General features: G+C 45.8%; 1 protein-coding gene across 8 annotated transcripts in view; it reads left to right on the forward strand.

Annotated features, from left to right (window-relative positions):
• Nucleotides 1-12,437, forward strand: part of LOC118401423 (unconventional myosin-IXb-like) — a 120,198-nt gene extending 107,761 nt beyond the window's left edge. For 4 of the 8 annotated variants that reach the window (XM_052475139.1, XM_052475141.1, XM_052475140.1 and 1 more), the window contains 2 exons: nucleotides 6,700-6,827; nucleotides 11,024-12,437. In XM_052475139.1, coding sequence (XP_052331099.1) covers nucleotides 6,700-6,827; nucleotides 11,024-11,484 — 589 coding nt within the window. In that variant the 3' untranslated portion in view covers nucleotides 11,485-12,437. Of the gene's footprint in view, nucleotides 1-6,699; nucleotides 6,841-6,935; nucleotides 7,030-11,023 lie in introns of all 8 variants that reach the window. The other 4 variants (XM_052475145.1, XM_052475146.1, XM_052475144.1 and 1 more) reach the window with 3 other exon arrangements.
• Nucleotides 12,438-13,016: the final 579 nt, after the last annotated feature.

Here is a 13,016-nt window from a genome sequence, read left to right on the forward strand (position 1 = left end):
TGTTTATATTAGTTACTGTGCTGGTACTAAGCAGTAATGCATTACGGCAGTGTTACGTTACTACACCTAATAGGAAATGCACATGCGCACTGGGATGCCGGGAACTGTAGAGCACGAGGGGTTTTGACGAAACGAAAACTAACTGTACTCCCGTCTCCGGCCTGGTAATTTCTCCACAACACAAATATTACAGTGGTAAGGGTAGGCAACAACACATCTGCCATGCTGATCCTCAACACTGGGGCCCCTCAGGGGTGTGTGCTTAGTCCTCTCCCTGTTCACCCACGACTGCGTGGCCAAACACAACTACAACATCATCAAGTTTGCTGATGACACAACAGTGGTAGGCCTGATCACAGACAACAATGAAACAGCCTATAGGTAGGTCAGAGACCTGGCATTGTGGTGCCAGGAAAATAACCTGACACTCAACGTCAACAAAACAAAGGAGATGATCATGGACTTCAGGAAACAGCAGAAGGAGCACCCCCCTATCCACATCGATGGGACAGTAGTGGATAGGGTAGTAAGTTATGTTCCTCGGGGTACACATCACGGACAGACTGAATTGGTCCACCCACACAGACAGCGTGGTGAAGAAGGCTGAAGAAATTTGGCTTGTCACCAAAAGCACTCACAATCTTTTACAGATGCACAATCAAGAGCATCCTGTCGGGCTGTATCACCACCTGGTATGGCAACTGCTCCGCCCACAACCGTAAGGCTCTCCAGAGGGTAGTGAGGTCTGAACAACGCATCACCGGTGGCAAACTACCTGCCCTCCAGGACACCTACACCACCCGATGTCACAGGAAGGCCATAAAGATCATCAAGGACAACAACCACCCAAGCCACTGCCTGTTCACCCCTCTATCATCCAGAAGGCGAGGTCAGTACAGGTGCATCAAAGAAGGGACTGAGAGACTGAAAAACAGCTTCTATCTCAAGGCCATCAAACTGTTAACCTCTAGCGACGAGCAATCCCGTATCCGGGAGCGTAATCATAGCCTCAAGTGCATTACCATAACGCAACTTTTTCTATTCATGAAAATCGCAAATGAAATGAAATAAATATATTCAAACACAAGCTTAGCCTTTTAACAACACTGTCATCTCAGATTTTCAAAATATGCGTTACAGCCAACACTACACAAGCATTTGTGTAAGTTTATCATGGCATAATGCTATGCCAAGCTCTACTGGCAGCAGGCAACATTTTCACAAAAATAAGAAAAGCAACCAAATTAAATAATTTACCTTTGAAGAACTTCAGATGCTTTCACTCAGGAGACTCCCAGTTAGATAGCAAATGTTCCTTTTTTCCAAAAATAATATTTTTGTAGGCTGCACCCTGCTTGGCTGAGAAATCGACCGAAAAATACTTTACATTTACATTTAAGTAATTTAGCAGACGCTCTTATCCAGAGCGACTTACAAATTGGTGCATTCACCTTATGACATCCAGTGGAACAGCCACTTTACAATAGTGCATCTAAATCTTTTAGGGGGGGGGGGTGAGAAGGATTACTTATCCTATCCTAGGTATTCCTTAAAGAGGTGGGGTTTCAGGTGTCTCCGGAAGGTGGTGATAGACTCCGCTGTCCCCCGTCGTGAGGGAGTTTGTTCCACCATTGGGGGGCCAGAGCAGCGAACAGTTTTGACTGGGCTGAGCGGGAACTGTACTTCCTCAGTGGTAGGGAGGCGAGCAGGCCAGAGGTGGATGAACGCAGTGCCCTTGTTTGGGTGTAGGGCCTGATCAGAGCCTGGGGGTACTGAGGTGCCGTTCCCCTCACAGCTCCGTAGGCAAGCACCATGGTCTTGTAGCGGATGCGAGCTTCAACTGGAAGCCAGTGGAGAGAGCGGAGGAGCGGGATGACGTGAGAGAACTTGGGAAGGTTGAACACCAGACGGGCTGCGGCGTTCTGGATGAGTTGTAGGGGTTTAATGGCACAGGCAGGGAGCCCAGCCAACAGCAAGTTGCAGTAATCCAGACGGGAGATGACAAGTGCCTGGATTAGGACCTGCGCCGCTTCCTGCGTGAGGCAGGGTCGTACTCTGCGGATGTTGTAGAGCATGAACCTACAGGAACGGGCCACCGCCTTGATGTTAGTTGAGAACGACAGGGTGTTGTCCAGGATCACGCCAAGGTTCTTAGCGCTCTGGGAGGAGGACACAATGGAGTTGTCAACCGTGATGGCGAGATCATGGAACGGGCAGTCCTTCCCCGGGAGGAAGAGCAGCTCCGTCTTGCCGAGGTTCAGCTTGAGGTGGTGATCCGTCATCCACACTGATATGTCTGCCAGACATGCAGAGATGCGATTCGCCACCTGGTCATCAGAAGGGGGAAAGGAGAAGATTAATTGTGTGTCGTCTGCATAGCAATGATAGGAGAGACCATGTGAGGTTATGACAGAGCCAAGTGACTTGGTGTATAGCGAGAATAGGAGAGGGCCTAGAACAGAGCCCTGGGGGACACCAGTGGTGAGAGCGCGTGGTGAGGTGACAGATTCTCGCCACGCCACCTGGTAGGAGCGACCTGTCAGGTAGGACGCAATCCAAGCGTGGGCCGCGCCGGAGATGCCCAACTCGGAGAGGGTGGAGAGGAGGATCTGATGGTTCACAGTATCGAAGGCAGCCGATAGGTCTAGAAGGATGAGAGCAGAGGAGAGAGAGTTAGCTTTAGCAGTGCGGAGCGCCTCCGTGATACAGAGAAGAGCAGTCTCAGTTGAATGACTAGTCTTGAAACCTGACTGATTTGGATCAAGAAGGTCATTCTGAGAGAGATAGCGGGAGAGCTGGCCAAGGACGGCACGTTCAAGAGTTTGAGAGAAAAGAAAGAAGGGATACTGGTCTGTAGTTGTTGACATCGGAGGGATCGAGTGTAGGTTTTTTCAGAAGGGTGCAACTCTCGCTCTCTTGAAGACGGAAGGGACGTAGCCAGCGGTCAGGGATGAGTTGATGAGCGAGGTGAGGTAAGGGAGAAGGTCTCCGGAAATGGTCTGGAGAAGAGAAGAGGGGATACGGTCATGCGGGCAGGTTGTTGGGCGGCCGGCCGTCACAAGACGCGAGATTTCATCTGGAGAGAGGGGAGAAAGAGGTCAGAGCACAGGGTAGGGCAGTGTGAGCAGAACCAGCGGTGTCGTTTGACTTAGCAAACGAGGATCGGATGTCGTCGACCTTCTTTTCAAAGTGGTTGACGAAGTCATCTGCAGAGAGGGAGGGGAGGAGGATTCAGGAGGGAGGAGAAGGTGGCAAAGAGCTTCCTAGGGTTAGAGGCAGATGCTTGGAATTTAGAGTGGTAGAAAGTGGCTTTAGCAGCAGAGGCAGAGGAGGAAAATGTAGAGAGGAGGGAGTGAAAGGATGCCAGGTCCGCAGGGAGGCGAGTTTTCCTCCATTTCCGCTCGGCTGCCCGGAGCCCTGTTCTGTGAGCTCGCAATGAGTCGTCGAGCCACGGAGCGGGAGGGGAGGACCGAGCCGGCCTGGAGGATAGGGGACATAGAGAGTCAAAGGATGCAGAAAGGGAGGAGAGGAGGGTTGAGGCAGAATCAGGAGATAGGTTGGAGAAGGTTTGAGCAGAGGGAAGAGATGATAGGATGGAAGAGGAGAGAGTAGCGGGGGAGAGAGAGCGAAGGTTGGGACGGCGCGATACCATCCGAGTAGGGGCAGTGTGGGAAGTGTTGGATGAGAGCGAGAGGGAAAAGGATACAAGGTAGTGGTCGGAGACTTGGAGGGGAGTTGCAATGAGGTTAGTGGAAGAACAGCATCTGGTAAAGATGAGGTCGAGCGTATTGCATGCCTTGTGAGTAGGGGGGGGAAGGTGAGAGGGTGAGGTCAAAAGAGGAGAGGAGTGGAAAGAAGGAGGCAGAGAGGAATGAGTCAAAGGTAGACGTGGGGAGGTTAAAGTCGCCCAGAACTGTGAGAGATGAGCCGTCCTCAGGAAAGGAGCTTATCAAGGCATCAAGCTCATTGATGAACTCTCCGAGGGAACCTGGAGGGCGATAAATGATAAGGATGTTAAGCTTGAAAGGGCTGGTAACTGTGACAGCATGGAATTCAAAGGAGGCGATAGACAGATGGGTAAGGGGAGAAAGAGAGAATGACCACTTGGGAGAGATGAGGATCCCGGTGCCACCACCCCGCTGACCAGAAGCTCTCGGGGTGTGCGAGAACACGTGGGCGGACGAAGAGAGAGCAGTAGGAGTAGCAGTGTTATCTGTGGTGATCCATGTTTCCGTCAGTGCCAAGAAGTCGAGGGACTGGAGGGAGGCATAGGCTGAGATGAACTCTGCCTTGTTGGCCGCAGATCGGCAGTTCCAGAGGCTACCGGAGACCTGGAACTCCACGTGGGTCGTGCGCGCTGGGACCACCAGATTAGGGTGGCCGCGGCCACGCGGTGTGGAGCGTTTGTATGGTCTGTGCAGAGAGGAGAGAACAGGGATAGACAGACACATAGTTGACAGGCTACAGAAGAGGCTACGCTAATGCAAGGAGATTGGAATGACAAGTGGACTACACGTCTCGAATGTTCAGAAAGTTAAGCTTACGTAGCAAGAATCTTATTGACTAAAATGATTAAAATGATACAGTACTGCTGAAGTAGGCTAGCTGGCAGTGGCTGCGTTGTTGACTTTGTAGGCTAGCTGGCAGTGGCTGCGTTGTTGACACTACACTAATCAAGTCGTTCCGTTGAGTGTAATAGTTTCTACAGTGCTGCTATTCGGGGGCTAGCTGGCTAGCTAGCAGTGTTGATTACGTTATGTTGCGTTAAAAGAACGACAATAGCTGGCTAGCTAACCTAGAAAATCGCTCTAGACTACACAATTATCTTTGATACAAAGACGGCTATGTAGCTAGCTATGTAGCTAGCTACGATCAAACAAATCAAACCAAATGAAATGAAAATGTGATACTACCTGTGGAGCGAAGCGGAATGCGACCGGGTTGTTGAGTGGGAAGTTCTATTCGGAAGACGTTGGCTAGCTGTTGGCTAGCTAGCAGTGTCTCCTACGTTAAGGACGACAAATAGCTGGCTAGCTAACCTCGGTAAATTAAGATAATCACTCTAAGACTACACACTCTAAACTACACAATTATCTTGGATACGAAGACGGCAAAGACAACTATGTAGCTAGCTAACACTACACTAATCAAGTCGTTCAGTTGAGTGTAATAGTTTCTACAGTGCTGCTATACGGTAGACGGTGGACGTTTGCTAGCTGGCTAGCTGCTGGGCAGATAGCAGTGTAGACTACGTTAGGACGACGAAATACGATAATTACGCAATTATCTTTGATACAAAGACGGCTATGTAGCTAGCTAAGAAGAAATTGCTAAGATTAGACAAATCAAACCGTTGTACTATAATGAAATGTAATGAAATGTAATGAAAAGTTATACTACCTGCGGACCGAAGTGCGAATGCGACCGCTCGCTCCAACCCGGAAGTAGAAAAACTATAATGCCAAACTTTTTTTCAAAATTTGCTCCATAATAATCGACAGAAACACGTTGTTTAGGATCCATCCTCAAGGTGTTTAACATATGTATTCGATAATATATCAGTCGAGGCAGTTGGTTTCTCATAAGAAACGATTGGAAAAATGGCTACCTCAGTATTTTACGCAAGGTTTTCTCCGGGAGACACCATGCGACCACTCGCCCGATATGGTCTCTTGCAGCCATTCTCTAATGGAAATGCCTAAAAAGACGTCACAATGCTGTAGACACCTTGGGGAAAACGTGGAAAACGTAAGCTGACTCCGAGCTCCTTCACAGCCATATAAGGAGTCATTGGCATGAGGCGGTTTCAAAAAATGCGGCACTTCCTGATTGGATTTTTATCTGGGTTTCGCCTATAACATCAGTTCTGTGGCACTCACAGACAATATCCTTGCAGTTTTGGAAACGTCAGTGTTTTCTTTCCAAAGCTGTCAATTATATGCATAGTCGAGCATCTTTTCGTGACAAAATATCTTGTTTAAAACGGGAACGTTTTTTATCCAAAAATGTAAAGAGCGCCCCCTATATCCAACTGGATAAACAGCCACCACTAACATTGAGTGGCTGCTGCCAACATACAGACTCAACTCCAGCCACTTTAATCATGGAAAAATGTATTTCACTAGCCACTTTAAACAATGCCACTTAATATAATGTTTACATACCCTACATTACTCATCTCATATATATATATATATATATATATATATATATATATATATATATATACTGTACCCTATACCATCTACTGCATCTTGCCATCTTTATGTAATACATGTATCACTAGCCACTTTAAACAATGCCACTTTTGTTTACATACCCTACATTACTCATCTCATATGTATATACTGTACTCTTTACCATCTACTGCATATTGCCTATGCTGTTCTGTACCATCACTCATTCATATTTTTATGTACATATTCTTCATTCCTTTACACTTGTGTATAAGGTAGTTGTTGTAGTATTGTTAGCTTAGATTACTCGTTGGTTATTACTGCATTGTCGGAACTAGAAGCACAAGCATTTCGCTACACTCGCATTAACATCTTCTAACCATGTATGTGACAAGTATATATATTTTTTTGAAGGACCACCCATATCCAATGGTTATATTTTATGCCTGTGATCCACCAACCAACCCTTGGTTACATTTGTGACCCCTCTGTTTTCTTTCTCTCCCTTCCCCCTCTTTCCCAGGGAGGACCTGGCCTGCAGACTGCCAGAACTGGAGCAACCTGGTTCTGACCAGGACAACCTGGACTCTGAGGCATCGCTGAGTTCGGAGAGCCTGTTGGGCGAGCGCTGCAACAACTCGGAGCCCGAAGGTCAGTATTAAAGGTATAGTCCCCCGCCCCCTTTCCTACCTATTCACACCTGTGGGTTTCTCATCGGCCTGCCTGGCCCCCTGTCTGTCCCTGCTGTCTCTGGTGCAGGTATGGACATGCTGGTGGTGCTGCATTTAAAGAGGTTGGCGGAGGTGCCGTCTGCTCTCTAGCAGGTTGGAGGCTCCCGGTTTACAAGCAACATGTGTGTGTGTGTGTGTTTTTGTATGTTTGCATGAGTCTCTGTGTAGCATGCAGGAACTTTGACCAGACTAACTGGTGGGGGTAGTAGAGGTCTGAGGGGGACTGATTTCTTCATACCGCTCCTGCTGCTTTTCATACCGTGCTCGCTCCCGCTGACTTCTTGCCCGACTCCCACCCACTCCTGCAAGAACTGGTCCCCAATCTGACGCAGTCCTGCGATGTTATTTTAGGTGAACTGTATGTGATACAGCTCGCTTTGCAGCCTCGGTCCCAGCAATCTTGCCACCCTAGTCAAGATCAAAATGTGCAAAAATAGCCTGAGAAATAGGTTAAAATACCAGAGATTCTCACGTGGCCCATTATATTACGTTATCGGTATTATTGGGTTGTATCAGCCAATAGGGTAGACGTAGTTTGATAGAGTTGGCAAATTATAGGAGTGGACACTAGCTACTTTTAGCAACACTAGTATTTTTACACACTGGGGTTGCTGGGAATTATCTTACAAAAAAAGTAATAGTCCGCCGGATGCCAGAAGTTGAAAACTGTTTTATTCCCGTCGATTGATGAGGAATTGAGAAGTTGTATGGTTGTGAGGGATGAGGCAAAAGGAAGGACAAATAGGTCTGGCTGCACAACCGATTGGCAAACGTACTGCAAATTGAGAAATCATGTGACTAAACTGAATAAAAAGAAGACCCTATACTATGAAACAAAGAAATATATAAAGAATGGGAGTAAAAAGCTTTGGAGCACCTTGAATTACATTATAAGCAAAAAGGTAAACTCTGCAACATTCATTGAGTCAGATGGATCATTCATCACAAAACCCACTGATATTGCCAATTACTTTAAGGATTTTTTCATTGGAAAGATTAGCGGATGGAAAATTGTGAGGATAATAGTGGACAATATTTCCACTCCTATTTGCCATATCTTCAATCTAAGCCTACTAGAAAGTGTGTGCCCTCAGGCCTGGAGGGAACCACAAGTAATTCCGCTTCCCAAGAATAGTAAAGCCCCCTTTACGGGCTCAAATTGCCGACCAATCAGCCTGTTACCAACCCGTAGTAAACTTTTGGAAGTTTTGTTTGACCAGATACAATGCTATTTTACTGTAAACAAATTGACAACACTTTCAGCACGCTTATTGGGAAGGAAATTCAAACACAGCAATCACACAAATTACTGATTATCGGCAGGTCCTACAGGCTCCAGTTTGTTGCACCTGGACTACTGTCAATTTTTAAAATTAAAATTGGCTCAGAACAGGGCTGCACGGCTGGCCCTTCTATGTACACGGAGAACTAACATTAATAATATGCATTTAAGTCTCATGGGTCAAAGTAGAGGAGTGATTGACTTCATCACTATTTGTTTTTGTAAGAAGTGTTGACATGCTGTATCCACCAAGGTGTCTGTTTTTAAACTACTAACACAGCTCGGACACCCATGCATACCCCACAAGACATGCCACCAAAGGTCTCTTCACAATCCCCAAGTCAATAACAGACTATGGGAGGTGCACAGTACTGCATAGAGCCATGGCTACATGGAACTCTATTCTACCTCAGGTAACTGATGGATGCAGTAGAATCAGATTATTTTTTAAATGGAACCGTGGGGATTGTGAAGAGACAGACACACGTACACATGGATTGGTACTGTAGTTAAGAGTGCGTTCGAGAAGTATTCAGACCCCTGGACTTTTTCCACAATTGATTTTTCCCCCCTCATCAATCTACACTACGCCATAAAGATGAAGCAAGAACAGCTTTTTAGACATTTTTTAAAATTATTTTGAAATTATTATTTTTTACAAAAAATATCACATTTACATTAGTATTCAGACCCTTTACTCACTACTTTGTTGAAGCACCTTTGGCAGCGATTAAAGCCTTGAGTCTTCTTGGGTATCATGCTACAAGCTTGGCACACCTGTATTTGGGGAGTTTCTCCCATTCTTCTCTGCAGATCCTCTCAAGTTCTGTCATGTTGGATGGGGAGCGTCGCTGCACAGCTATTTTCAGGTCTCTCCAGAGATGTTCGATCGGGTTCAAGTCCGTGCTCTAGCTGTGCCACTCAAGGAACAGAGACTTGTCCCGAAGCCACTCCTGCGTTGTCTTGCCTTCCACTGAAAAACATCCCCACAGCATGAAGCTGCCACCATGCTTAGGGGTGGTGCCTGGTTTCCTCTAGACGTGGCATTTGGCATTCAGAGTTAAATCTTGGTTTCATCAGACCAGAGAATCTTGTTTCTCATGGTCCTTTAGGTGCCTTTTGGCAAACTCCAAGCGAGCTGTCATGTGCCTTTTACTGAGGAGTGGCTTCCGTCTGGCCACTCTACTATAAAGGATGTATTTATGGAGTGCTGCAGAGATGGTTGTCCTTCTGGAAGGTTCACCCATCTCCAGAGGAACTCTGGAGCTCTGTCAGAGTGGCCATCGGGTTCTTGGTCAGCTCCCTGACCAAGGCCCTTCTCCCCCAATTGCTCACTTTGGCTGGGCGGCTAGCTCTAGGAAGAGTCTTGGTGGTTCCAAACTTCTTCCATTTAAGAATGATGGAGGCTATTGTGTTCTTGGGGACCATCAATGCTGCAGACATTTTTTGGTACGCTTCCCCAGATCTGTGCCTTGACAAAATCCTGTCTTGGCGCTCTATGCACAGTTCCTTCGACCTCATGGCTTGGTTTCTGCTCTGACACACTGCCAACTGTGGGACCTTATATAGACAGGTGTGTGCCTTTCCAAATCAGGCCCAATCAATTGAATTTACCACAGGTGGACTCCAATGAAGTTGTAGAAACATCTGAAGGAGGATCAATGGAAACACGACGCACCTGAGTTCAATTTCAAGTCTCATAGCAAAGGGTCTGAATATTTATGTAAATCAAGTATTATTGTGTGTAGATTGGTGAGGGGAAAATAAAAATAAAATAAAAACATTTTAGAATAAGGCTGTAACGTAACAAAATGTGGAAAAGTCAAGAGGTCTGTATACTTTCCGAATGCTCTGTATGTGATAGAGTAGTGGCCTGAGGGAACATACTTAATATGATGTTATGTAATATTTAAAATTTTATATAACTGCCTTAATGTTGCTGGACCCCAGGAAGTGTAATGGGGATCCTTAATAAATATTATTCAATTTTAACTTACTCTGTCGATAGTCTTGTAGGCTTGACCCTAATGCAGGGGGGAATGTCAGGAAAAAAACATCTAATGGAACATATAATTAACCAGAATTTATTAACATGGGTCTGTTGTAGACATATGGAGTTCCTCAGCGAGGTCAGTTCCTCTTTGCTTACTTCATGTCAAGTCCCCCACAAGTTCTTGCTTTTTTTTGTGCAAGTGTGGCGCACGTGCAGGACTTGAGGTAAGCGGAGAGGAAGTGGATGTACAACAGACTCACGTTTGGAAAGTCTGTTTGATTTATGTTCTATTAGATGTTTTTATTTCTTAATTTCCCTCTGAATAAGGACCAATCCTACGGACAATCGGCAGATTAAGTTGAAATTTAATTTCACTTCCGGCGGACTTTGAAAAAAGTCAAAAGTAACTTTTAGGAGCGGGACATTTTGCAGGCAGAAAAATACATCTTATCATTAATATTTATTTCCAGTCAATGTTGGAACCTTAACTAATGCCTATAATATTTAGGAAGTTGATTTTCATGGAAAGACAACTTTCTATTTAATTGAGACCACACATAGGCGCATTTGATCTTGCACGCCAAACACAAGAGTTGAGGTTGGTCAACTGAATTTGAGGCAGAATTATCCTATGAGAGTTAGTAAATAGTGCGCCAAAGAGCTGCTTTAATACAATAGTTAACACATACAAAATAGAAAGGCAACCATTCTAAATAATCTGGGGGGGGGGGGATATATTAATCTCTAAATTATCTGACTGCCCACTGGAATAGAGCTCTCTACATGGTGGCATGTTTTGGTATTGATATGAGCCTCTTTCTCTCTCATCCGTCTCTTCCAGGGAGAGGTGTTTTCCTGTTGAGTAAGGCCAAGCCGAACTGCCCTCCCAAGCCTTCTGACCTGGCCCAGAGACCTATGTCCCCAAGGGGGTGTTCCTCTTCCCCAAACCTCATCTCCGATGTTGCCTTTGGCTCCACCTCCCGGCTCCAGCTACCACGACGCCGCCCCATCATCCCCGACACGGTGAAGCTGCCCCCGGGCATCCACTCGCACCCCCCCACTGTGGACCTCACCCCCCCTGCCAATGGGGGCTTCAGCCTGGTGAAGAGGCGGGAGCAGCCCGCCCGACGCAAAGACAGCATCCAGTCCCTGTACATCAGCCCAGACAAGGACCTGTTCCCCTCTCCTCCCTCCATCTCCTCCCTCCCCCTTTCCACATCCACTCCACAGAGCCTCCAGACCGCCAGCAAGGCCCTCAGACGGTTCTCAGACCCAGACGTCACCTATGTAGACGAGGCCTGACACAGACAGGAGGCACAATAGAACTTCATATCTATGCCGCTCCCCACAGCCTCGGGGATACAGTCCGTTAGTGTCGCGGTTGCCATGGAAACCGATCATGGACGTGTGTTTTATATTCTTGTGACTTATGACTGATGAAAACAGGATGTGTCACCAAGCACTTTGTCTACATTAAATATATTGTGGTTTTTTAAGAGACAATTTAAATCCATTTTGTGCAGACGCATGGACTCCATGGATGTTTTATTTTTGTTTTTATTTTTGAAATACGCCCTTGATTTCATGAGGGAAAAACTGCAGGTTATTGCACCTTTCTTTTCCCAGGTCTCCTTATGAGAAGACCTGAACAGTGTTCTCAATGTAATGTCAAAAGTGCCTTGATTTGTACAAATTCATTATTTCTAGTTTAAATCTTCAATGGGGGGGGGTTGTACTTATTCATTGAAATTATACCGACTCAAAGACATACTGGAACGAGGGACAAAACACTTTTGATGCAGTTATGGTCCCTTGAAATGCCTTCTTGTCGGAAATGGACTCTCCCTCAATTTCCTCCCAGTATAGGAACTGCTTTCACTTGTCAAAGGGGAAATGAGAGCAGCCCTAGCCACTTTCCTCCTGGATGAAAACCACCAACACTTGTCAAGGGCTGCGTGCCATGTCTTACTGGGCCTTTTAGATTCTACTTTCTGTCATGTTTCCGCAGCTACATACATACGGCTTCAGTCAACTGTGCTGTACCTGCCACTCTAAGTCAATGGGAGGGTCAGGGTGCCTATAGACTACAGAAGACCCCTTCAGAAGTTGGGTTTGATATTTAATACTAATGTCCTTCTCTCAGACTGCTGTTGGATTTCGTCTCTGTCGGTGTACTGAGGAAATAGCAATTGGGAATGTCTGGGATTGAATGATGTGAGCTGTATAACAGGACAATACAATGCTTGTATATGCTGCTGTGGTCTTTAATTTGTAACACACAATTTAAGTTCACAACCATAGGGACAAAGTAAAAGAGACCAACGTAGTGAATATCCATGTTCATGTGTTGACTGCTCTACTCATATAGTGAGGCCAGGGCTGGATTAAGCAATCACATTTGTTAGCAGGGTCTCCATTTTGTTGGTGCCTTTTCAAAACACATTTCATGCAATTCTACTTAATTTACATTACCTGAATGTTTTAATACCACACAAATTAACGAAATAGGTGGTGTTGGGGTTCTTTACTTGTTCCTTGTCAATCATTGGCTCATTGGTGAAATTAGCATTCAGACAATATCTTCAATTAAATCATTCAAAAACCTTTATTAATGCAATTCCAAACAGTTGACAACAGGAACATAGCAAGCATGTTTCAGAGTAAGTTCTGCAAAATAGAAAAGGGTCCGAGTTGTTTTCTTATTCCTACAGTCATATCTTAGTGATGTCACTGCCTATGTCATTACCTTCTACTCATGAGACCAAAACCATGCCTTCACTGCTATATAAACAAGTGTTTTAGTGTTATCTAAAAGCTCAGCAGTAAATGTCCAC

Source organism: Oncorhynchus keta, chromosome 22 (genome assembly GCF_023373465.1).
Source record: "Oncorhynchus keta strain PuntledgeMale-10-30-2019 chromosome 22, Oket_V2, whole genome shotgun sequence".
In the NCBI taxonomy this organism is placed as follows: domain Eukaryota; kingdom Metazoa; phylum Chordata; class Actinopteri; order Salmoniformes; family Salmonidae; genus Oncorhynchus; species Oncorhynchus keta.